Here is a 27500-nt window from a genome sequence, read left to right as displayed (position 1 = left end):
GTCTGCACATAAACTGACCTGGGAGATCGGAAAAATCTCCACTCTTAACCCACCAGGCAGCCGCGGCCGGGATTCAAACTCACGACCTTCCGATTAGGAGGCCGACGTCTTACCACTGCGCCCGTCGGAGTTGTATACCAATACATTATAACCAAACAAGCCTGAGCTTTCCAACCTCACTCATAGCTGTGGCTTTCAATACAACAATGTACGAAACCAGATGTTTTTTGGTGTAGATCTTGGTGATGAAGCCACTTATGCCTGAAACAGTTATAGTGCTAGAACATTCATTTATTCCCTCACTGCACACAAGAAATAGCTCGATTCTATATCAGGTATTGCCTAAACAGTAGAACCAAAGACACCCCCAGAAATGAATTCACAAAAGCTAAGTTCCCCTCATCAAAGTCAAGAAAAAAGAAGAACACTTACCCCCCCCCCCCCCCCCCCCTCACCCCCCCCCCCCCCCATACAACAATTAACCCTTCTCCGATCTCAAAAAGTCACCCCTCTTAAAAAGGTTAAAATATCAACGCCCTCACCACAGATAACTCCTATCTTACCTTCACAGGTAGGAATCTCAGCAGACCAGGTTCCGTTTGCCTGACACAGAAGTGTGGTTTGACCAGTGAGGACATAGCCTGGCGCACAGCTGAATGTTACTGTGTCACCAAAGCTGTACAGTACCCTCTTCTCTGTCAAATATCCGTTGGGAATTGCACTCGGCGTGGGGCACTGGTTACCTGTGAAAGAAAGTGTAAGGCTGGTAAGTTTTTTGTGCAGGTTTATTTGCTTGTTTGTTGGCTTTCTTGATTGCATTTTTCTTTTTTTACTCAATCAATATGAGGCTTATATCCCGCGTATTCCGTAGGTACAGTTCTAAGCGCAGGGATTTTTATTTTTATTTTATTTTTATTTTATTTTTTTATGCAATTTATATCGCGCACATATTCAAGGCGCAGGGATTTATTTATGCCGTGTGAGATGGAATTTTTTTACACAATACATCACGCATTCACATCGGCCAGCAGATCGCAGCCATTTCGGCGCATATCCTACTTTTCACGGCCTATTATTCCAAGTCACACGGGTATTTTGGTGGACATTTTTATCTATGCCTATACAATTTTGCCAGGAAAAACCCTTTTGTCAATCGTGGGATCTTTAACGTGCACACCCCAATGTAGTGTACACGAAGGGACCTCGGTTTTTCGTCTCATCCGAAAGACTAGCACTTGAACCCACCACCTAGGTTAGGAAAGGGGGGAGAAAATTGCTAACGCCCTGACCCAGGGTCGAACTCGCAACCTCTCGCTTCCGAGCGCAAGTGCGTTACCACTCGGCCACCCAGTCCAGTTTTACTGAAATAATGTCATGCTGTAGAGAAGACAGGTACAAATACTGCTGGCAAATATGTCCTAAGCTGACCCACAGAATAAAGAAATACACACACTTTGCAAAAAAAATAAACAATTTCCTCTCAGCACATCATACACATACACACACACACACTAGCATACGCACACATTCACAAACAAACATACACACATACACACACACACACTAGCATACGCACACATTCACAAACAAACATACACACACTAGCATACGCATGCACGCACACACACACACTCGCTCTCTGTAAAACTCACTTTCTCTCATGATTACATTAAAAAATATACCATCTTGAAGAAGTGGCTGGTAAAATATTGATGAAGAGTTGTTAACCCGTGATTTGTAAAAATGTAAAAATTGTTACAAATCACGGGGTGCGCCCCGCGATTTGTAAAAACATGTTTACAAATCGCGGGGCGCGCCTCGCGATTTGTAACAATTTTTTACAAATCGCGGGGCGCGCCCCGTGATTTGTAACAATTTTTACAAATCACGTTTTTGCGCCCGATATTTTCTTGTCATCTCCAAAGTCAAGGGACAAAAACGAAATCCCTTGACTTTTGGGGTAGCGCGACTGTTAATTTTAAGATTTTTTTTTTTTTTTCTTTACTAGGATGTCCAATTGTTGGGAAATTCCGGTCGCTTCCTTCCAGTGGAAAGATAGCAGTGACAGAGTCGCACTACCCCAAAGTCAAGGGATCTATTAGTCCCGTTTCGCTGTTATCCCAATTCGCCCCCATCCCATTTTGGCGACATGTCTCAGACCAAGTGTCATTTTACCACCATATCATGTACCATTAGCTCCACATCCCATTTTGGCGCAATACCTTTTCGGCGTTAGCCCATTTCGCCCCCATCCCATTTTCGCGACATTTTACAGGCCAAGTGTCATGTTACCACCATGTCATGTACCATTAGCTCCACATCCCATTTTGGCGCAATCCCGTTTCGCCGTTATCCCATTTTGCCCCCATCCCATTTTCGCGACATTTCACAGGCCAAGTGTCATTTTACCACCGTGTCATACCACTAGCGCCACATTCCATTTTGTCGCCATGCCGTTTTGCCGTCATCCCATTTCGCCGCCATCCCTATTTCGCGACATTTTGGATTGTGGCAAAATTGGGATTTGGCGAAAACGGAATGTCTTCCTAGTTGAATAACGCAGTATAGTAGTATAGTGAGGCTTGGCAAGAAGAATAAATAACAAGAAGAGCAAACGCTCGATCGAGTCACTTTCGCAGTTCTGAATATTATATGAGGCATCAGATGGACAGGAAGAAATTGCTATTCACAACACAATACAGATGTAAATAATTTGATGTAAAGAATAATCCTATAAAGTTTGAATCAAATCCGATGAATAGTTTCAGAGATATGATATTTCAATTTTTTTCCTTCAAGACATACCTGTGACCTTGAAAAAGGTCAAAGGTCACCAAAGCAGACGTCAAAGTGTAGAGGTCACTGGGAGTCACGTTCACATAAAATTTGAGCCCGGTCACTTTTATAGTTTCCGAGAAAAGCCCAACGTTAAGTTGTGTGTTGCCGAACAGAAAAGGCTAGTTATCTCCCTTGTTTTTCTGATAACGTTCGTAAAAGGCTACAGATGTAAATACTTTGATGTAAAGAATAATCCTACAAAGTTTCAATCACATCCGATGAACTTTGTCAAAGATATAAAATGTCTAATTTTTCCTTTGACGCTGACCTGTGACCTTGAAAAAGGTCAAAGGTCAACGAAACCATCGTTAAAGTGTAGAGGTCATTGGAGGTCACGACTAAACAAAATATGAGCCGGATCGCTTTGATAGTTTCCGAGAAAAGTCCAACGTTAAGGTGGTGTCTACGGACGGCCGGCCGGACGGCCGGCCGGACGGCCGGCCGGACAGACTAACACTGACCGATTACATAGAGTCACTTTTTCTCAAGTGACTCAAAAAATGGGATGGCGGCCAAATGGGATGGTGTCAAAATGGGATGTCGCGCTATTGTTATGACACGGTAGTAAAATGACGCTTGGCTTGTGAAATGTCGCGACAATGGGATGGGGGCGAAATGGAAAGCGGTGAAACGGCATGACGGCCAAATGGGATATGGTGTCAAAATGGGATGTCGCGCTATTGTTATGACATGTTAGTAAAATGACGTTTGGCTTGTGAAATGTCGCGAAAATGGGATGGGGCAAAAAATGGGACGGCGGCAAAATGGGATTGCACCAAAATGGGATGTGGAACTAAAACCACCCCCACCACTCAGCGTAGAGGCTCTAAACAAGAACAATAATAATAATAATAATAAAAGGCATGCACTACTTTGTGGAATGCGATATTTTTCCATTTTTACATTTTTACAAATCGCGGTTTTAGGTTCGACGTGTTTTGTAAAATATTTTTTACATGTTTACAAATCACGGGTTAACAAGAGTACCCAAACTGGTTTCTGCTGATGATTAACACATTTAGTCCGTTAACACATGGACCTAGCCCAAAGTACACCATCCTTTAATACAATCAACTTCAAGAAAATTTATAAACTTCATAAAAACATAACATGAACTTAAAGTCACACATAAAATAAACTTAAAGGCAGACATAAACTTAACTGACAGAAACACATGAAATTAACTTACAGACACATGTGTGACTGATGTAGTAAATGAACTTACGGACACAGGTGTGATCAATGTAATAGGTGTCACCAAAACGTAAGCCAGTTTCCGAGGCCGGAATGGCGTATCCCATGGTTTGGTTCTGCGTGAAGAGTGTGGACCCCGGGGGACAGGAGCAGGTGTAGGAGCCAGCAACGTTGTCACAGGTGTCACTGCAGCCCCCGTTATTGCTGTTACATTCGTTAACATCTGAAAATAAAAAGAACACAAATTGAGGCACAAAGGCGACGGGCGCTGTGGCGGGGTGGTAAGACGTCGGCCTCTTAATCGGAAGGTCGAAGGTTCGAATCCCGGCCCCGGCCGCCTGGTGGGTTAAGTGTGGAGATTTTTCCGATCTCCCAGGTCAACTTATGTGCAGACCTGCTAGTGGCTTATCCCCCTTCGTGTGTACACCCAAGCACAAGACCAAGTGCGCACGGAAAAGATCCTGTAATCCATGTCAGAGTTCGGTGGGTTATAGAAACACGAAAATACCCAGCATGCTTCCTCCGAAAGCGGCGTATGGCTGCCTTAATGGCCGCACAGTGTCCAGCCGTGAAGCCGATAAAACTGAGGGTTGTCATAGTGGATTCCCCTTCTCGGTTGCAACCACTCTCTCTTTCTTTGATTTAGAGGAATGAGAGGACCGACGGCGAGACGCCAGAGATCCGGATACCAATGCTGACTCAGCCACATTGGGGCGATCAGCACCAGAGAAGGTTGGTCCAATTCCGTCTTTTTCAGCACTCTGCCCAGCGACTGAAACAGGGGAAAGGCGTGAGCAACGAGGCCTGACCAGTCGATCTCCATCACATCGACCTTCCAGGCCTCCAGGTCCGGGAACGGGGACACGAACACCGGGAGCCTGTGGGAAAACCTGGTCGCAACTCTGACCGACAGAGTGTGAGAGCGGGAACCGCCTTGCCGGTTTATTTAGGCTGCAACGGTCATGTTGTCCGTGTTCAGCCGAATGTGTTTGCCCTTTACCAGATGGAGAAAAGGACGCTTGTGTACTCTGCCTAAGGGCCCTAACGCAGACATCGACTCCGTCTGCCTGAGCCGAGAAGTCAGAACGCGCACGGGAGCTCGTTTCTGGGCGGACCTCGCCTCTGAATTGGCTGGAGGCCGAAAAGGTGGAGGCGTTCTCATCAGAGGAGCCTTGCCATCCGCCCAGGGCAGCTGGAACCTCGAACGCACTACCCCCACAATCCACTGGCTGTTTACCTTGAGTAACCAGCGATGAATGACCCTGGAGGGGCCACCCGCCACCCAAAAGGTGGGGGTTGTGGGGACTAGCGGTTCGGGGGGGCATTATTTGGGGTGGAGCTTATGCCCCGACCCCCTCGACTTGCCAAAAGACTGACCCTTCTTAGAGTAAGGGGCACCACGGCCCCGACCCCTCGAAGACGAGGTCTGAGCAGACGCAGACTGTTGTGTCTTGGGGGGACCATGTTGCTTGGTCTGTGGGTTGACAAACCCAGCGTGCGCAATCCTGGAGATTGCCAAATCCCGAGCGTCACGCGTCTCCTTCTGGAGAGCTTCAAGAGAGGGCCGCCCAAGAAGAGCACCCTCCGTGAAAGGAGAGATCTTCAAAGCCTCGATTGTAACCTTATCCTGAATCTTGGATCCAGTAAGAAAAGCAGACCTGCGAGAATGCACCGAGTATGCATAAAGCCTAGCCGACAGGCTCATTTGTTCTGCTGACACTTTCGCCAACGTAGCGAGCAAAGTTGCTACATCATTCTCCACCGCATCTTTCCGAAACTCAAACGAAACAAGAGAGGTAGAAATAGACCATCTCCGATAAGGAGGACAGTTCCAGCAAAGATCTGCCCATTTCTTCCACGGACAAAAGAGTAAGCTCTGAACAAGGAACAGCTCTGTCCCTACTGTAACCGTCTTCGCGGAGAGAAGCTAATTCCGGAGTCACCGGAAGTGTAGCCCGCGGAAGAGCAAACGAGTCAATAAGGTTGACTGACTGAGAGTTCAGCATAAACTTTCGGCCAGATTGGACAGCGGAAGTCAGTTGCTGAGAGGACGAAAGCCAAGGCTTGACTACATCCGGTGCCGCACCATGTGCTACCAAATGCGACACTGTATCAGCGCGCATATGGGCATGAGATTTGGTCTTGCCCAAGATCTGTGACATCTCGTAAGCGACAGACGGAGATTCCCGAAAGCAAAAGAAGTGAGAATCATCCTCCGGCGACCGGAAATCTCCCAAAGCCGAAGGTGGTGGAACGGACACACCTGCCGTAGACACCACCCCTTCCTCAAAGTAGCGAAAAGCCACTTCCGCCGCCGCCGCAAGAGCGTGAGGCAGCTTGGATGGTACCCGGAAATTGCTATCTTCCTCATGCAGAGAAGTACCAAAATCCGACTGCCCATCCATCCCATCCGTGTTACCCGGAAGAGTGTCGCCGTATTGACTACCATAGTCAACCGGAACATCGACCAGAACGGAAGCCACATGCGGGATGCTATACCCGCGATGTGACTCCCTACGGACGGCTTCCTGCCCCCTGGCCGGAAGCTGAGATTGTTGTGTCGCCGCCAACTCGTATGCGGAAGGGGACAACGACAACAGATCCCTTCGCGTTTCTGGGTCCCTTCCCTGCTCTACCCGACCACGAGAATGGTAGGTAATAGGCAGGGGGTCGGGACTTTCTCCCCTTGCCCATACAACCGGGGAGGATACTTTCTCCGGTAAACGCACCTCACGTTGGCGGGAGAACCCCGCTACTGGTGAGGCATAAATACCTTTAATAGTTTATGACCGGAGTGGCCAGAAGAGGAAACAGCACGCGAGGGAACGCCCCAATCGCCGGGAGACTGACAAGCGTGAACGTCGGCCCTTGTCACAGTCGCCGAGGGGGGAACCTTCACCCTGGCGAGAGAAGAATCTCCTACCCCCTGCGGTAAAGTGAGAAACTCCTCCCGCGCGGACTTGAGATCCGCAGACAGAGCGTTGATTTGCGCGCTCAGAGTCAACAGAATAGAGGAAACCTCAGGAGAAACAACAGGGTTACTACTAGCAACCTCCGAACCCTTCTCCGCCGACAGAGTAGGCATGGAGGGGTGAAGCAAAGAAGTGGAGGGTGCATCAATCTGTTCATCGAACGATTTAGAAGAAGCTGGATCAAAAATCTTAACGCTAGACGATTTAGGCTTTCTAGAGCCTTTCTTAGGGGAGTGCTCAGCAGCTGCCTGCTTCGTTAAGCTCTTCTTCTTGCCGCTGTCAGACATGACAGCCAGTAAGTCAACTTGTTTACAAAACAAAACAAAGACGACAAACTTAGGCAAAGACGCACAGACCAAACAAATTACAACAGAATAATTTGGAATAATCTCACCCAAGACAGCCGCAGGTAGAGAGAGTGGTCGGGAACCAAGGTGAACAGTCTCTGCTATGTGGAAAGCAGAACCGTGAGCTGTGAAGCTCGAGCGTAATCAGACACACGTCCACCGCATGTAAACGCTTGGTAAGGAATGATAACATGGCGGCAAGGGTCAAGGCCGTTCTTTTTTTAGGGTTGCTTCCCTTGTTGCCAAGGTGATGCGTACAAGCGTCCTAGCACTAAACTGAGGTAAATTGCTATTTGTGAGTTGGTAGAGTATATGTAATTTAATTGATTCTACATAACTCAAACTATTGTTCCCTTTGTTTCTCACATCCACTCACACACATGCAAGTCAAGCACACCAGCAACATCTCTTACCATCGCAGAGAGCTCCGTTCTGCTGGAAGCCAGATCGACAGGTGCAAGTATATGACCCATCAGTGTTTGTGCAGACAGCTTCGACATGGCATGGATTCTTCAAGAAACACTCATCCAAATCTGAAACAGTAATTGTACGGTATGGAACAGTCAAACCGCCCAACACGATTCGCAGTTACAACAACTTCATGATGGCTAGTTCTATTCTGACAGTGCAACACGATTCGCAGTTACAACAACTTCATGATGGCTAGTTCTATTCTGACAGTGCAACACGATTCGCAGTTACAACAACTTCATGATGGCTAGTTCTATTCTGACAGTGCAACACGATTCGCAGTTACAACAACTTCATGATGGCTAGTTCTATTCTGACAGTGCAACACGATTCGCAGTTACAACAACTTCATGATGGCTAGTTCTATTCTGACAGTGCAACACGATTCGCAGTTACAACAACTTCATGATGGCTAGTTCTATTCTGACAGTGCAACACGATTCGCAGTTACAACAACTTCATGATGGCTAGTTCTATTCTGACAGTGCAACACGATTCGCAGTTACAACAACTTCATGATGGCTAGTTCTATTCTGACAGTGCAACACGATTCGCAGTTACAACAACTTCATGATGGCTAGTTCTATTCTGACAGTGCAACACCCTTCATGATGGCTATTTCTATTCTGACAGTGCAACACGATTCGCAGTTACAACAACTTCATGATGGCTAGTTCTATTCTGACAGTGCAACACGATTCGCAGTTACAACAACTTCATGATGGCTAGTTCTATTCTGACAGTGCAACACGATTCGCAGTTACAACAACTTCATGATGGCTAGTTCTATTCTGACAGTGCAACACAGGACACGGGCTTCAATCTGACATGGACTGCGGGTGAGCTGGTGGAAAAATCTTGTTACAGTGGAACCTGTCCATAATGGCCACCCAACAGACCGACCAAAACAGGCTGTTATAGACAGATGGCTGCTATGAAAAGGTGAATGATATAGAAACAAAATGGTATGGAATCCTCTGGAGTGGTTGCCGTGGTCACTTTCAAGAGGTGGGTTCGACTGTATTATCATAATACTAATAGTTCTGTGAGGTTCCCCTCAAGGATATGGGGGTTGTTTTCTCCCTGGACAATGCTGCAGTTGTTAAGCTCTTACCTACCATTCTTTAGGCTTTTTGTTTCGGAGTTTTGTTATCCCTTCTACAGTCGTACAGCATAAATCATATGCACTGGACTTTGTCAAATAAAATTGAACCCCAATTTACAGACTTTAAAACATAAAAAGACAACAACAAAAATACTGTACAGAGGTTATGAACAGAAACTCTGAAAAAATCATGGTCTTAAAAAGGAGGAAGTCTTAAATCGGGGCATCCTAAAACACGGGTCCCACTGTAACTGTTCTGTTTTTGCTCAGTTGCCCCTGAGCTTACCTTGACAGACAGGCAGAGTTGTAAAAGTTTGGTTGCCCTGACACGTGATGGTGGAGCTGCCCACAAGCTGGTAACCAGCAGTGATGCAGTTTACCGCCAGGGTTACACCGACGTTGATGAAACTCAATCCACTTGCAAAAACATTGCCGTTGGCCAGGGTAGGTGTTGGGCACTGCAGCTCTGTAAGCAGAAAAGTTTCATGGAATTCTGACAGTTTTGTTTGTTTGTGTACACAATCTTTCTTTCTTTCTTTATTTGATGTTTAACGTCGTTTTCAACCGTTCAAGGTTATATCGCGACGGGGAAAAGGGGGGGGGGGGGGGGGGATGGGATAGAGCCACTTGTTAATTGTTTCTTGTTCACAAAAGCACTAATCAAAAAATTGCTCCAGGGGCTTGCAACGTAGTACAATATATTACCTTACTGGGAGAATGCAAGTTTCCAGTACAAAGGACTTAACATTTCTTACATACTGCTTGACTAAAATCTTTACAAACATTGACTATATTCTATACAAGAAACACTTAACAAGGGTAAAAGGAGAAACAGAATCCATTAGTCGCCTCTTACGACATGCTGGGGAGCATCGGGTAAATTCTTCCCCCTAACCCGCGGGGGTTGTGTACACAATGTTTGTGTATACTTCAGCACGAAAAATATGTTTCACTTCAAAAGCTAACAGGGCTATCTTGCCCCCTTTCCCCACCTTCTCCATTGAATTTCGGAAACTCTTCTTTTACAAAGAGAATATGAAAAAAATGCTCCCATTGTCCCTCCCTTTTAAGTGAGATTAAAATGAGAACTGTGCACATCCGTGATACTGGATATAAACAGTTACAAAATCAGTGAGTGACTAACTTTGCTGGTCTATAAACTTGCTCTCACAAAGCCTTGGACTCAGTTGATGGTTCCATATGACGTATGACAACTTTGTCTGATGAAATAAAACGTGTTTGCAAAAAAAGTTGTGTTTGTGAATTTGTTTGATATTTTTGTTTATCGAAGCATGGCCTCAAAATGGCACTTGAAAGTGGGACATGAACAAAGCTTCTCACTTCTATGCACTGGTGGTTTTGTTAGAAACACCAACGATCATTTGTTGGGGCACAGGACTTTAGGTTAGGACACATTTTTCCAATAAAAACACAGAAAATTATATAACACTTAGTAATTTCTGATTTAGATGGAATTCAAAAAAAATTATCGTATTAGCTACTTTCATTTCCATAAACGCTTCAGGGAGAATGAATTGTCTGAAGTACTAACGCGCACACTTTACAGCAACATTATTTTGTATGCTGGATTATAACTTACTTAATTAATTGAGCAATAGATCTTTCAAAAATATCAATGATCGGCGATAAACGCAGATGATTTTCCGATCTCACTTGGTTTCGTTTCCTTCTGTAATGTAAGCAAAGCACTCTAACTGACTTCACGCAGTCGACCCCACCTAATTGTCAATGTGTTGTGATGAAATAGATGCTCAAGAACCTTCCATTTTTTTCCTTTGGAATATCTGATTGAAAACAGGTCTTTTGTATGAGGACAAGCCTGTTTGACTTATTCCTGTAGACTCCCTGTGGAGCATAGGGCCGCAGACAAGCCTGTTTAAGTTTGATTATTGACATGTTTTGTCAAAGTGCTCATGTCCCATTACTCAGAAAAGTCCAGACCTTCATCAACAGCTGCCTCAGGAGGGTCCTCAAGATCCGCTGGCCCGAAACCATCAGCAATGCCGACCTCTGGGAAAGGACCTGCCAACTTCCGGCAGAAGAACTAATCAGGAAAAGGAGATGGGGATGGATTGGACACACCCTCCGCAAACCATCAACCAACATCACCAGACAAGCGCTGAGGTGGAACCCCCAGGGCAAGCGAAAGAGAGGCCGTCCAAGAAACACCTGGCGACGCGACCTGGAGGCCGACACCAGAAAGATGGGCTACACCTGGAGTCAGATAGAAAAGATGGCCCAGGACAGAGGACTCTGGAGAGCTGTTGTTGGCGGCCCATACCCTGACAGGAGTGACGGGCATTGAGTGAGAGTATCATGGACGTGCACAACCACTCTCTCCCTACTACCTGTTGTTGTTTTTTTCAACAAAAAGTAAAACACATACAAAATTATTTCTTCTAATTTCGTAAAAGCTTTCGTCATTTTCCCTTTAAACTGCAACATATAAAACCCCTCACTCTGACATGTAGGAACAGGGTAGGTCCACACCCCAGAGCTGTTGCAGTTGACGATGGGTGACCCAGAGATCATATGTCCAGCGTTGCACGTGAAGGTGTAGACCGTGCCGGCTGCAAACCTGTTGCCCAGTGTCAGCTGTGACGTGCCGTCTAGAATGTCAGTGCTGATGGCGGGACATGTCACAACTGAAAAAAAAGAAGAATTGCAGTTTAGTGTAACTGAGTGCCTGAAGCAAAACAATTACCTTTGGAGGCAAAGCTAGTCTAACTGGTTAAGATTTTTTCTCCGTTCATTTAGCATAAGATACTTGTCTTTAAACATAAGCCCTGCACCACAACTTCTTTGTTCCAAGTAAACATAAATCTTGGAAACACACTGGTACCAAGACAACAGCCTCTCAGAGTATACCTGCACAGGTGGGAGGGCTTTGCCAGGTTCCATCTTGCTGACAGGTGATGTCTGTGTTACCAACAGCTGTGTAGCCCTCCGCACAAACATAGCTGGCTGTGGAGCCAAACACTGCACCCGTTGCAGACTGCACGTAGCCGTTACTGATCTCAGGGGCCTGGCTGCAGTATTTACCTGGGAAAGCAAATCAAAAGCATGATTGGAATAGGTAAAATGCAAGGATACCGAAAGTTGAAATTTCGCCGGGTGATAAAACATTGCTATTGAGGTCTAACGAATGACGTATCACAACGTGCGCGGTCGTCCTTGGCGGTCAAGAAAGCCGCGGTCGCCGCCGCGATCATTGCGCAGACGACACTTCTAGACCGCCAATATTTGTTGTGCGCATCACGTGCTCCACATAAATCGGCCGGAAACGAAGCAATTGGGAAACCTGGATAAGCACTCGCCAGTCTGGTGAGCGACAAGTCAACTTCCGAACAAGTAGTTTCCATTTTGTAACTGTACAGTTGTTCCCTGTAATATTATTGCTCACTATATCTCTGTTGCTGAGAACTTCTCTTACTTGCCTAGTTATAAAGTTTGCTTGACTAACAGCTATTCTGCTGTTATAACTGTTGAAAGTGTGATTATAGAGAGCTAGACCGCCTTTCTATCAATATTTTCCCATTGTGCTGATTTGTTGCTTTTGTTGAAAAATTCAAAATATAATATTTATGAGTTTTGGCACATATGCTTACTGTCATCACCCAAGCATGCACATTTCAGAAAGCAACACATGCATGGACCTTTCATAAGACTAAGGAAAATCTGTCTGTAACAGTAACAGCACACACAGTCCCATGCACACATGCATGCCTTCCTTTGCCAATGACTATATCAATACCCTTCAACTTTTTGTCTAGACTAAGATTTTCTCATGCACTATGTATTCCATTTCCAATGGCTGTACATGCATGAATCGACCACAACTTTAATCTCTGATTAAAAAATAGAAATAAAAGAGCCACTTTTTACTTAACATTCACACCACTAAACCATAATGCTTAATTACACACAAATAAGCACACACAACAGCACGACATATAACATCCAGAGGGAAGTTCGCATCCAATGAAGCAACTTAGCATGCTGCGACTTACCAACTAAGCCTGTCTTTATAATAGACAGTACAAACATGACAGCAAAATATCACATTGGGATGATCTATTTAATCATGTGACATCCATCTAAACACAACACTAGAAACATAGCACATTGCTCTGAACAACAAAATCACATCCTATGGCAAGAAAATTACCAAAACACAAAATCACATACACCAACCTATGCACCACGTCTACATGCTAAACTGTAAACAACATCAGGTACAATCTTACCATCTGTGGTGTTAAGCAAATCTGCAGCTGTGAAATTAACCAACACAGATTAAGACAAATGATAGCACTGATGCATTTTGATACATCGTTTGGACTGAAAAATGTTATGAATCCCGAACAAAAATTTTTAAAATTGAAAAAAAAGGCCATAATCGAATCCGGATTTCCGGCATATACCGGAAGAATCCCACCCATGTTGATATAAGCAAAACTGTACTCAAAGAATAATTTGCGATGCTGTAACCAAGCATGGAAGTCTTTGATATATTTGCTTTAGATTAATGAGATTCAGAGGCAGTTTTAAAAGCTATGTGAAGTGTTATAGTAGAGACGAAAGAATTTTTGTTGTAAAGAACAAAGGAAAGACAATTTTGAGATTTCATGGCTGAACACCTGACAGCAAGTGTGTGAGAAAAAAGAATGAGATAATATGAATAAGTACAAGATAATAAGGTTTGTGAAAGAAGACAGCAACTTACCTTCTCAGTTTTTACAAATCCAAAAACAAAGAGACTGCCAACGTTCCAAAATTCAGAATCAAAACAAACAAGAAAGGTAGTTTGTTGGAACGTTGTTATTGACAAAAATACGTTACAATCACAACATATTTGTCGCTACAGTCGACTCCGGTTAATCGGCCATCCGGATAATCGGCCAATTCCGGATAATCGGCCAATTTTTCCCGGGGCCCGAATCTTTTCTTCATACGTAGTTATGTGTTAAAATGTTCGGTTAATCGGCCACTTCGGATAATCGGCCATAGTTCAGTCAGTCCCAAAAGTGGCCGATTACCCGGAGTCGACTGTATATGTGTGATAGTAACGTATTTCTGTCAATAACAACGTTCCAACAACTTACCTTTCTTGTTTTTTGATTCTCAGTTTTACATTGCAAGGTAAAAGGAAAGTTATAATAATGGAGAGAAAGAGAGACAAAGAAAAGAAGGAAGGAAGGAAGAATACAAGGAAGAAAAGTAAGAAAGAGTGGAATGAAGGAAAAAATGGAAAGACAAAAAGAAAAAGCCTTCTGAAAGGTTTAATAAATCACACAGCTTTGCGAAAATGTCTTTGATTTTGAAGCAGCCTCAGACGAGTCAGAGCTACATTCAAGCATGCTGCACATAACTATAAGGATAACTGACCTATGCCATGACATATGCTAGAAACATTACAAATACAGTGGAACCCCCTTTAAAGACACCCCAATTTAAGACTTCCTCCCTTTTGCAGACTTTCTGTTCATAATTCTCTGTAAATTTACCCCCATTTTAAGACTCCCTCCTTTTGAAGACTTGATTTTCTCAAATTTTTGGGGGGTTCCACTGTAAAACGAGAGGTTGCCGAGATTGACAAAAGGGTCTTTCCTGGCAAAATTGTATAGGCATAGATAAAAATGTCCACCAAAATACCCGTGTGACTTGGAATAATAGGCCGTGAAAAGTAGGATATGCGCCGAAATGGCTGCGATCTGCTGGCCGATGTGAATGCGTGACGTATTGTGTAAAAAAATCCCATCTCACACGGCATAAATAAATCCCTGTGCCTTGAATATGTGCGCGATATAAATTGCATAAAAAAAATAAAAATAAAAATAAAAATACCTGCGATATAAGCCTCATATTGATTGATTGATTGATTGAAAACACACAATCAAAAATATTCCCCAGAAAAAATATTTTACTCACGAACACACTGGGGGGTATTCCTAACGTTCCAGGTTCCTCCAAACACACACTCCATGTATACACTGGTCAAGCTGACCAGAGCACCGTCTTGCTGCTTGGTATAAAACTCCAGGGAACTGAACCCAAAACCCACTGGGCAAGACACGTTGAATGTGTCTCCATAGTTGTAGCTGGCTGAAGGTGTTAGGATTGTGTCGGAGTTGAAGTTAGGATTCTGGCAACCTGAGAAAAGGAGAGAAAAGCGCTGATCAAATATTGTTCAAAAAACAAAATGTACATGTATTTATCTTCTGACTTCTTCATTCAGTCTGATGTGAATGCTCTGTGAGTAGCTTAACGAGGAATAAAGAGAAAGAGATAAGAGGTAGGGGTGGGGATGAGAGTGTGTGTGTAGGAAGGTGGGGGGGGGGGGGGGGAGGAGAAAGAGAGAGAGAAAGAATGTGTGTGCATATGTGCGCACATAAACAACCATGAACACACACACACACACACACACACACACACACACACACACACACACACACACACACAAGCATAAAATTCAAACTTTCACAGACATACCCTGAGAATAAGTTGCCCGCCAGCCAAGCCTGTCGTCAATAGCGTTGGTTTGAAAGCGAACATATATTCTGCCGCTGACGGAGGAAACAGGTCGGGGGGCCACTGTACCAGTGTAACCTCCATCTGCCGTGCTGTGCATGGGATTGCCATTGTCGTCAACACCGATGAACACCTAAAATAATTTCACTTTTATTATTGAACTAAAGAAAGCCTTGCAATAAAATGAATTAAGAAGCAGATACATTTCAAACAAGCTGAAAAGTCCTAGAATAAAAAATAAAAAAAAGCCCTTTTCTTCACAAGCATTCCTATATATATATACTCTCTCTCTCTCTCTCTCTCTCTCTCTCTCTCTCTCTCTCTCTCTCTCTCTCTCTCTCTCTCTCTCTCTCTCTCTCTCTCTCTCTCTCTCTCTCTCTCTCTCTCTCTCTCTCTCTCTCTCTCTCTCTCTCTCTCCCCTTGCCTTTTGTACCCACATTCCAAAAAGAAAACAAGCAACTTTGTATGCACACACATATGAAAAACCATGCACACACACAAATATGGCTAAACAGGATTGCATCATTTATAACTGTAGCTAACAGACTATAAATAGCTTCAACAATGTATATGTATCAGTTTAAGAAGACAATTGACCGACCGCACAAGTATGTAAGCTCACGTTCAAAAACACACACACAAAATCTGACTGAAGCAGAACTAGAAGCTTCCCAACTACAGTCACACCTGCCCTGGTGACCACCTCTTGATAGCAACCACCTGCCCTGGTGACCACCTCTTGCTAACAACCACCTGCCCTGGTGACCACCTCTTGCTAACAACCACCTGCCCTGGTGACCACGTCTTGATAGCAACCACCTGCCCTGGTGACCACCTCTTGATAGCAACCACCTGCCCTGGTGACCACCTCTTGATAGCAACCACCTGCCCCGGTGACCACCTCTTGAAAGCAACCACCTGCCCCGGTGACCACCTCTTGATAGCAACCACCTGCCCTGGTGACCACCTCTTGATAGCAACCACCTGCCCCGGTGACCACCTCTTGATAGCAACCACCTGCCCTGGTGACCACCTCCTACTAGCAACCACCTGCCCTGGTGACCACCTCTTGATAACAACCACCTGCCCTGGTGACCACCTCTTGCGAGCAACCACCTGCCCTGGTGACCACCTCTTGATAGCAACCACCTGCCCTGGTGACCACCTCTTGATAGCAACCACCTGCCCTGGTGACCACCTCTTGATAGCAACCACCTGCCATGGTGACCACCTCTTGATAGCAACCACCTGCCCTGGTGACCACCTCTTGCTAACAACCACCTGCCCTTGTGACCACCTCTTGATAGCAACCACCTGCCCTGGTGACCACCTCTTGATAGCAACCACCTGCCCTGGTGACCACCTCTTGATAGCAACCACCTGCCCTGGTGACCACCTCTTGATAGCAACCACCTGCCCTGGTGACCACCTCTTGATAGCAACCACCTGCCCTGGTGACCACCTCTTGATAGCAACCACCTGCCCTGGTGACCACCTCTTGATAGCAACCACCTGCCCTGGTGACCACCTCTTGATAGTAACCACCTGCCCTGGTGACCACCTCTTGATAGCAACCACCTGCCCTGGTGACCACCTCTTGATAGCAACAACCTGCCCTGGTGACCACCACTTGCTAACAACCACCTGCCCTGGTGACCACCTCTTGATAGCAACCACCTGCCCTGGTGACCACCTCTTGATAGCAACCACCTGCCCTGGTGACCACCTCTTGATAGCAACCACCTGCCCTGGTGACCACCTCTTGATAGCAACCACCTGCCCTGGTGACCACCTCTTGATAGCAACCACCTGCCCCGGTGACCACCTCTTGATAGCAACCACCTGCCCTGGTGACCACCTCTTGACAGCAACCACCTGCCCCGGTGACCACCTCTTGATAGCAACCACTGCCATAATGACCACCTTAAAAGATTCCTCGACAAATTGCCTTTTTTCTACATAATTCACCTTTTCATAGCGACCACTTCTGGTTGGTCCCTTGGGTGGTTGTTATACAGTGGAACCCCCCTTTAAAGACCCCCCATTTTAAGACCCTGTTTTCTCAGACTTTCTGTTCATGACCTCTGTAAATTTACCCCCATTTTAAGACTCCCTCCTTTTTAAGACCCTGTTTTCTCAGACTTTCTGTTCATGACCTCTGTAAATTTACCCCCATTTTAAGACTCCCTCCTTTTTAAGACCCGATTTTCCACGATTTTGGGGGGTCTTAAAAGGGGGGTCTTAAAAGGGGGGTCTTAAAAGGGGGGTCCCACTGTAGACAGGTTTGACTGTGAATTGTTAAACCACTGCTCAACACTAACCTGCAGCTTGTCATTTTGAAACTCAATGTCATATGTGGAGTCAAATCTCAGCGTGGTCTTCTGTGCCGAAATGGGTGAAATGGTGTAGGTGCAGGTGACATAGTTTGCATAGTTGACGACACCATAGCCAGGTGAGAATAGTTCTCCGTTGTTCTCATGTAAGGAAACTACGCATCCTGTAAAAAAATTTAAAAAAAGGAGAAAAGGATAATACAAATAAAGAGAAGCAAACAAATGAAGATTTGATGTTCTGCAACTCCCTACAATTGCTTACACAGACGATGATCAACAGACCCCCCCCCCCCTCCTCCCCCCCCTCCCCCACCCTCCCCCCCCTCCTCCCCCCCCCTCCCCCCCCCCCCCCCCCCCCCCCCCTGAGTACCAGACCTGGCCAGAGAGCACAACTCCAGATGCAAAACTGTGGGGAACTGGGGAAGACCTGCGGTGAACTTGCCAGTTTATAACATCAGCAGGCCTAAGACTATGAGTGCTGAAGAAAAAGTGTACAAAATAAGTATCCATCTATCCTCTCTCTCAAGTTTTTCACAAAAATCATGTCATTTCAAACCCCAGATTCACGTGTGTGCAGCTTTTTCTCTCTTTCTGTCTGTCTGAGTCTGTCTCTCAATGTCCCCCCCCCCCCCCCCCCAACACTTACCTGTGTAGTAGCGAAACTCAAAGCCTGCGTTGGTCACTCCAGTATTTTTGACAGTCTTCATGAAAATATAGAGCTGTGGGCCAGTAGAGATGACATAGAGGGGGCCAGAAGTACCAGAGTATTGCGCCAATAAGGGAGCGCTGGCATCTCCCCCATCACGAACATAGATCATGTCTCCAGGTGCAAGATCCATCTTACGACGCTGGTTAGAAATAAACACCTGGAAGAACAAAACCATATGATTGTGAATAAAAACAAACAAGCAAGGTATCTTATGGGAACGTTTAATCGTGACGAAACAAAATGTTACGGTCACCAATCTTCGCTTAAAAGACTTTAAAAGACTACCTTCAAAGACCGCTGGGTTGAAGATCAGTGACCATAACATTTTTTTTTCTCATAATTAAACGTTCCTGTAACATTCCTTGTTGTTTTTTTTAATTCTGAATTTTGGAACGTTGGTAGTTTATTCGTTTTTGGATTCATGTGGTTGTGAATTCAGATTTGTTTTAACATTATACAGTTATTGAAGGCGGATGCCCGAGGTAATCTGTACTGGTGCATCAAATCAACGTCACACCGTTCAGATATCTAGATTTAACCAAAAGAGCAATTCGTTTGTTTGTTTGTTTGTTTGCTTAACGCCCAGGCGACCACGAAGGGCCATATCAGGGCGGAGCAATTCGTTTACACCAGTATATTTACATACATTTTTTCTCAGCAGCTTCTCTTTCGTGTGAACATTGACGGTTGGAAAAACTTTGGAGACATGTTTCATTACAACTACAAACCTAACTTCACTTATTCGTTAATAACACAGGTTTTGTGCGATCATGTACGAGCCGAAAAACAGAAATTGGGCTAGTGGCTTGTTTTATTACAACTGAAAACCTATATGTGTGTGTGCAGTTTGCTATTGTACATCGCTGTGAGGTCCGGTCAGAAGTGTTCGTTATTATTCTTATTCTAATCAATAACACAGTTTTAACCATCTTTACCTCCAGCGTAATAATGGTGCGAGCATGAGGCGTATTGATGACCCAGACAGTTTCTTGGTTGCTGAGGTAGGTAGGACTGCGCAGGTACCGGACAAATCGACTGGCCGTCAGCTGTTGACCGGCATCCTGAATTCCTGTTTCCACTGAAATCAACAGAAAGAAAAATTATTTTACTTTGGATGATTCTGAGGTGCACAAGAGTTAGCTGATTTTGAACGTGTTTGTGTGTGTTTTGGGTGTGTGGATGTGGTGAGAGTTGGATTTTCACTGTGGCACGGTGTACAGAGGTGTAAATTAATGAGTGAGTAAGTGAGTGTGTGAGCGCATGCATACATGAGTAAGAGAAACAGTGAGAGAGAGAGAGAGTGGAGGTACATGCGTGTGTGTGTGGACATGTGTGTGACTGGGTTGCATGTGTGTGTGGTTTGTGTGTGTGTGTGTTTTTGTGTGTGTATGTGTGTGTGTGCATGTGTACGTGCATATGTGTGTAGGTTGCATGTGTGTGTGGGGTGGGTGTGTGCATGTGTACGTGCATATGTGTGTAGGTTGCATGTGTGTGTGGGGTGGGTGTGTGCATGTGTACGTGCATATGTGTGTAGGTTGCATGTGTGTGTGGGGTGGGTGTGTGCATGTGTACGTGCATATGTGTGTAGGTTGCATGTGTGTGTGAGGTGGGTGTGTGCATGTGTACGTGCATATGTGTGTAGGTTGCATGTGTGTGTGAGGTGGGTGTGTGCATGTGTACGTGCATATGTGTGTAGGTTGCATGTGTGTGTGAGGTGGGTGTGTGCATGTGTACGTGCATATGTGTGTAGGTTGCATGTGTGTGTGAGGTGGGTGTGTGCATGTGTACGTGCATATGTGTGTAGGTTGCATGTGTGTGTGAGGTGGGTGTGTGCATGTGTACGTGCATATGTGTGTAGGTTGCATGTGTGCGTGGGGTGGGTGTGTGCATGTGCATGTCTACGAAAGTATGGGTGCATTTTTGTCTGGACACATGCACCTGTGGGCACATGCACCTGTGGGCAACACTTACCTCAGGTAGGATAAAGTAGGGCCTCACAAGTTTATACAAAATGAAAATAAAACCAACAATTTGTGTATGTTGTCCACACAAAATATTATGTAAGAAGCTGACTTTTTTCATGTCTTTACCTTTCACCGATATGAACTTCAACATTTAAAATGCAGCAATCTGAACTACGCATGTTAACCAGGACAGTCAAACCTCTCCATTACAACCATACGCCCATTATGAATACAGCAGTCCCTCTCATGAACGGACACCCTTGGGCCATAGCAAACCTGTCCGTACATTGCAGGTGGCCGGTCACGGGAGGGGTGACCACACCTCCCCCTCCCCCGTACACTTCACTTTAACAGAGACTGTCATCATGCCTTTATATAATATAATATAATAACGGGTATTTATATAGCGCCTTATCCGAAGTTCAAAGCACGTATGCCGTGTGAGATGGAATTTTTTACACAATATATCACGCTTTCACATCGGCCAGTAGATCAACAGCCTATAGGCGCTGCATCCACCTTTCACGGCCTATTATTCCAAGTCACACGGGTATTTTGGTGGACATTTTTATCTACGCATATACAATTTTGCCAGGAAAGACCCTTTTGTCAAACCTGGGATCTTTAACGTGCATACCCCAATGTAGTGTACACGAAGGGACCTCGGTTAATCGTCTCATCCGAAAGACTAGCACTTGAACCCACCACCTAGGTTAGGAAAGGGGGGAGAAAATTGCTAACGCCCTGACCCAGGGTCGAACTCGCAACCTCTCGCTTCCGAGCGCAAGTGCGTTACCACTCGGCCACCCATGCGGCTGTGACCTTTGTACCAAGAGCCGGACTGCTCTGTTATCGATTTTGTTGTGGTGAAAATTTGACGATGGTCTGTCCGTACATTGCAGGTATGACCTGCTGTTGGGACCGAAAAGTGTCCGCGTCCACGTTTTGCAGGTGGCCGTTTAAGGGGGGGGGGGGGGGCAAATATAGAAGGAAAACACTCCGTGCCAAGAAAATGTGTCCGTACATGTCAGGTGGCCGCTCCCGCCGGGGGCCATACATTGCAGGGACTGCTGTACCACAAAGATCCCAAACAAATTATTTTTCTACCATATAATTCACCTTTCCATAACGACCACCTGTCCAAAACGACCACTTTTGGTTGGTCCCTTGGGTGGTCGTTGTAGACAGGTTCAACTGTAACAAGACTTTTCCACCAGCTCACCTGCAGTCCATGTCAGATTGAAGCCTGTTCCCTGTATCGCACCGTCAGAGTAGAACCTGACGATCATGAAGTTGTTGGAACTGCGAACCGTGTCGGGCGAGGCGGTCACTCCAGAGAGACGTGCCAGATTCTGTGAAAAGGAAGCAGTCCTTCCTCCCCCCATTACCACCAGTTCATCCACGCCTGACTGAGTGTCAATGTTGTTCACCTGAAAATTTTAGAAAAGAGAGCAAACATCACATTACTTGAACATATGTGAACAGTACTTTTTAGAATGTTTCAGCACATAACACTTCACATTTCTTGAACATTATTGTTATTAGTACTTTTTAGCATGTTTCAGTACATAACTGATGATTTCTGGTAAGATGATCTGATTTTTAACTAAACACTGCTATCACCCACACTATTATTTACATAATATGTTTCAGCTTCAGGAAAAAAAAAGTTATTTAAATGTTCTCTACTTCAAACGAGCACTATATCATTATGCCTTTGACAGCTCGAGTCTCTCTTCATCTGTTTATGATTGTACATATTCTCCTTTAACTCTCAACTTTGTTTTCTTCTTCTCTTTTCTTTCTTCTTCTCTTTTTTTCTAACTTTCCCAATCACTTTTATTTTTGGCTATATCAGTGAAGAGGTGTAAATCTAAAATCAAAACAGATTTGTTTTCTTTAATACAGCTTCTTTCTTCTTCTCGTTCGCTTCATTACAGCTTTAAAAGCACATTGAAAGACTTCCAAACTCTGGTTTTATTTTTTCAATGTTCTGTGTGGTATGCTGACTCCCAATTCATGTTCTGAACAAGCTTTACCTGAAGAAGAATGTTGGATCCAATCGGCCCTTCAATGGTCCATTGACAGTCGTTGAGAATTGGATAACTGCCTGGGTAGTTGGGTGACAGTATGTTTCCCCCTGATCCAGTGAGGTACTCCTTGCATAATGACACTGGAAAAGAAGAACATTTTCATGACAGTGACATAGTTTTGAGACGAGCATTTGGCTTTGCCTTAGCCGCTAGGGTTGGTGTAATTTACATCTCTTCGTATCAGTCTGCCTTAAAGGTGAGGACAAATGTCCAGAACAGCGTGGTGCAGTTCCTTGGATGAGGGTGCAGTGTTCTGATCTGTCCAGAACAGAGGCGAGTCAACCGCAACAGTGCCTAAGCTAAACATTGGCGGGTACTGCTCACAGACCCGCAAACGGCACTGTAAACATTCTCCTCTCCCTTCAGCTCTCTCACCACCATCCATCCTACCCTTGGTCTCATAACTATAGTTAGTGTTTTTTTGCTTGTAAGGTCTTTGATAAATGGTGACAATACAGAAGAGCATATGAAGATATGTGAACAATTTACCTAGCTACTGCAGGAAAGCATAAAGACATGGATGATTTCTACTTTAAGTTTTATGTGGGGCAACAGATGTCAGTTTCAAAGCTCCATTGCCATGATTACAAAGTCTTATGTTTATTATCTTACTATAATCAAATAGCACAGCACATTGTTCATTAAATCTTATGCAAACTTGGAAACCGTGCACACGTAACTTCAGCAACGTAAACATGATTGTGGTGGCAGATCGCTATACATGTATGTGCTGAAAAGTCCTGCCTCATTATGATTTAATTTTAAACATTGATCTGTACAACTCTGTATCTTTCATGATATAGGTGGGGTTTTTTTAATCACATCAAACTTACGTCAACTGTGGTGGCAGATAGGTATACACATATGTGCTGAAATATCCTGCCTCATTATAAGTTAAAACATCTGTATAACTCTGTATTCTTCATGATAAGTATTTTTTGTTTATCACATCAAACTTACGACAATTGATTTCATCGGATCCATCATCACAGTCCTGTGTTCCATCGCAAGTCCTGCTGGACTGTATACACTCTCCTGTGCTGCATTGGAAACTACCTGCAAACAAGAAATCAATGATATACATATAATATAGAGATAACTAGACAAATTGATAAATCAATCAAAGGTTCAGTCCTCTGAACATTTCGGCTAACCTTTATATGAATCCACTTGTCCAGGCACTACCAAGAAACATAATCGTTTTCATGGGTAATTATTCAAGCAAATTAACCACCCCCACCCCCCCCCCCCCAAATAGAAATAAACATGCACTCGCTCCCAACTGTTCAGTAAAGTATGAATCAATTAACTCAGTGATACGCCTTGCATTTTATTTTTAAGCTGATCCACAAGTGATTTATGTTGAATACAGCTTAAACTTTAAAGCAATAAAACAAACATAGCATGTTGCGTAGCAACTTAGAAGTAAATTAGTAATACTAGGATTTGCCCTATAAAACTATTCTTCCTAATTCTTTTATCCTGTGTTTATTTACCTGATGGACAAGCCGGCAGTTCACACATGAAAGCTCTCTTCCACTCGCAGGGCCCGAGAGACCAGCGATAATGTCCAGGATGTGACTCGGAAACGTACACACAGCTGCCTGCTGATAGGTCGGGCTGAAGTTCCTCCCAGAACGCCTGGTAAATACTCGAAGGTGCCCCATCGCTCCACTCTAGGTATGAAGTGTTGCTCACTGGCACTGAGATTCTATTCAATCCTTTGTTTTACAAAAACAAAACAAAACAAAATAGAAATTTAAGCACACGTATCTACAGCTGAGATATAATGTGAACAAAATGTGTGTGTGTGTGTGTGTGTGTTTATGTGTGAGTTTGTGTGTTTTAACACACTAGGAATCACAGGGGAGAGAGAGGAGAGAGAGAGAGGGGGGAGAGAGGGGGGGGGAGAGAGAGAGAGAGAGGGGGGGGGTGAGAGAGAGAAAGCTGGAGTCGAGAGAGACAGAGAGAGAGGTCATAAGGAAACTGCATGGGGTACACAAACCATTCCTCTCTGCTTGTTCGTTGTGCACATCCCCCTCACATAAAAAATAACCAAGCAAATGTGAATCAAAGTCGATGACTGTAGCCTTACTGGCCTTAGGTTGGAGCAAAGTACGTGCAGACGTTTTGACACTGATCTAAAAACTTTGAAGGTATAAGGGAGGTGATGCACCGCAGACTATCATTCTATCATGCACAGTGACGTCCCCTGGTAACAACTTTCACTTTCACTTTCAAAAATGGCCTTTTTCCGCTTTGTGGACATACGTGCATGAGTATGTGCGTGTGTCAGTGACAGTGTCAGTGCATGCGCGCGCGCGCGTGCGTGCGTGCGTGCGTGCGTGCGTGGGTACGTGCGTGCGCGTGTGTGTGTGTGTGTATTTCACTGAGGCTGAAATGCTGACCGACAAAAAACCCATAGACCTGAGACGGATACACTTACCTATCCAGAAGTTCGTAACGCCTGAAGCTGTTGCGATCCTTCCTAGTTGCTTGTTGGTGTATATGTCGCCTATTTGGGGCAAGTTGGCTCCATCTCTGAAAACGTAGAAAAGACAGATGTAAGTCATTTAGCCTTTAAAATTCCAAAGAAAGGGGTTTAAATCAGTGGATCAATCAATTAATCAATCAATCAAACAACCACCCATCCACCACCCATCCATACATCCATCCATCAATCAAACCATCAATCCCATATCAAACCGAGCGTTAACTGGGCGAGAAACGTCCGTCCGTGCCCCACGGGAGATATATCGACGTAACATTACAACGACTCATGCAGTGACCTCGATCGCCCCACACGCTGGTGTACATGTGTAATGTTCGTACAGACCTTTTTTTCTTCTTTAAAAAAAAAATCTCAGCCCGAGTTCAAACTGGGTCAAAGCTTTCGCTGTCTCAGTCGGCATCCATCAATCCACCTATCATCCGTCGTTAACCAATCAATCAATCAATCAATCAATCAATCAATCAATCTATCACCCATTCATCCATCCATCCATCGAACAATAGCTGAAAACTGTCTTAATTACAGAATGACGCAAGACAAACTGAAACGAAAAGGACAGCTGCAAAGAACAAAATAACAGAAAATGTTCAGTCTGAACTTGAAAGCCGGACTTACATTCTGCACACCTCTGACGCTGACTGCCACGACAAGAGGCTCGTGTATAATCTGTAACACTGGTCTCCGTCCAACGTCCAGCCTGCAGAGCAACAGAAACGTGTTACGAGCAAGGACTACCAGGCAAAACCACGGCTATAATACAGGGATGACTGTAAACAATATCTGAGCAAACACACAAGCCGGGAAAAGAAAGAGGTAAGAGAGAGAGAGAGAGAGAGAGAGAGAGAGAGAGAGAGAGAGAGAGAGAGAGAGAGAGAGAGAGAGAGAGAGAGAGAGAGAGAGAGACAATGACAATGACAATGACAATGACAAATCTTTATTTTTCGAGGGTGACAAGAATAAGCATAGATATGCTTTTTTGCATCTGGCCCTCGCCCTAAAGAGGGACTAAACTATTTTACTATAACTATGACTAGGGAAAAAAAGGTTACATAAAAACATTAATGGTAGAACATATAAGTTTATGTACATGAAGCGCATTATGTAGAAGCATTGTAGATCATAAGGTAGTGTTCAAAATTGGGTGTAAAGCAATGAAAATAAACGGAAAGTAACCCAACAATACATTAGCTCAGCAAAACAATGTATTACAGAGCCAAATCTTCGTGATTTTGTCACAATAAACCATAATTCCAATAATGAACAACTGTATACAAAGAAAACATACCAATCAAGTTTATTTGTTCATAGAGTTCATTAAATGGAAAGAATATTTGGTTCTAAAAGAATCTGTGTTGGTGGATTGCCGCAGGGCGTCCGGAAGAGCGTTCCAGAGGCTGCTTCCTGAATAAACAAGACTTGATTTAAATAGGTCTATCCTAGGAAGAGGAGTGTTTAGTTTTATAAAGTGGTGCGAATTCTTCAAAGAGAACTTTGAGCAAATGGTTTCGGGTGCATTTTCTGTCATAATTTTATGCATCATTATTCCTTTGTTGTAATTCATTCTTGACTTCAGAGGTAGGACCCCTATGTTGATGTAGTCTGAGTCGGTGAGAGTAGTCTGTTTGAGTAATACTACTTTTAGCGCTCTTTTGTGTAATCTGCTGAGTAGCTTTAGGGAATTATCACTTGCAGAGTCCCATAGAGTGGATGCGTAATCAATAAGAGACTGAATATGAGCAGTGAAAAATAACTTCCTGGCTTGACAATTAAGGAAGTGTTTAATTCTAGATAAGAGGTACACTTTCTTTGACACTAATTTACTAAGTTGTTCAATGTGAGTTGACCAAGACAGGTTGTTATCGATGTGGACACCTAGAACTTTGTGATGGTCGACTTTTTCCACTATATTGCCGTCAATCATTAAATCGGGACCAGTTGAGGTAAAATTCTGTCGTTTTTGTCTAGTTGTAATTATCATATATTTGGTTTTCTTTGGGTTAAGAGACATGTGATTTAGGTCTGTCCATTCTGTCAGCTGGTTTAGACTTCCTTGGAGGGATTCTGATAAGCGAGTTAAATTTTTGTTACTGGAGTGAATTGTGGTATCATCTGCAAAAAGTTCACATAAATGTTGAATATAAAGGGGGAGGTCATTAACATATATTGAGAAGAGCAGAGGTCCTAATACCGATCCTTGTGGTACACCGTAATCTACAGCTTGCATGCTCGATGCTCTAGTGTTTGTAAGAACTGTCTGTTGTCTGTCAGAGAGGAATGAACTAACAAGATTGATAGTATCATATCCGACGCCATACAAACCGAATTTTCTAAGCAATAATGTGTGATCAATTACGTCAAAGGCTTTTGCAAAGTCTACGAAAATGGCACCAGAGAGACAGAGAGAGAGACA

At 44.3% G+C, this 27500-nt stretch overlaps 1 protein-coding gene across 1 annotated transcript in view; it reads right to left on the bottom strand.

Moving 5' to 3' along the window:
* Positions 1-27500, bottom strand: part of LOC138954951 (CUB and sushi domain-containing protein 3-like) — a 78104-nt gene that overhangs the window by 21587 nt on the left and 29017 nt on the right. Inside the window, exons 3-19 of the mRNA XM_070326690.1 lie at positions 25706-25787; positions 25025-25119; positions 24075-24299; positions 23539-23634; positions 22525-22658; positions 21708-21915; positions 19457-19599; positions 18459-18678; positions 17801-17976; positions 15441-15612; positions 14880-15101; positions 11817-11990; positions 11408-11593; positions 9214-9393; positions 7765-7884; positions 4064-4255; positions 564-743 (exon numbers count right to left, since the gene is read on the bottom strand). Coding sequence (XP_070182791.1) covers positions 564-743; positions 4064-4255; positions 7765-7884; positions 9214-9393; positions 11408-11593; positions 11817-11990; positions 14880-15101; positions 15441-15612; positions 17801-17976; positions 18459-18678; positions 19457-19599; positions 21708-21915; positions 22525-22658; positions 23539-23634; positions 24075-24299; positions 25025-25119; positions 25706-25787 — 2805 coding nt within the window. The remainder of the gene's footprint in view (positions 1-563; positions 744-4063; positions 4256-7764; positions 7885-9213; positions 9394-11407; positions 11594-11816; positions 11991-14879; positions 15102-15440; positions 15613-17800; positions 17977-18458; positions 18679-19456; positions 19600-21707; positions 21916-22524; positions 22659-23538; positions 23635-24074; positions 24300-25024; positions 25120-25705; positions 25788-27500) is intronic.

Source organism: Littorina saxatilis, linkage group LG2 (assembly GCF_037325665.1).
Source record: "Littorina saxatilis isolate snail1 linkage group LG2, US_GU_Lsax_2.0, whole genome shotgun sequence".
Classification (NCBI taxonomy): domain Eukaryota; kingdom Metazoa; phylum Mollusca; class Gastropoda; order Littorinimorpha; family Littorinidae; genus Littorina; species Littorina saxatilis.
The sequence above is the reverse complement of the archived record's forward strand: the minus strand, read 5'-3'. Positions and strand labels throughout refer to the sequence as shown.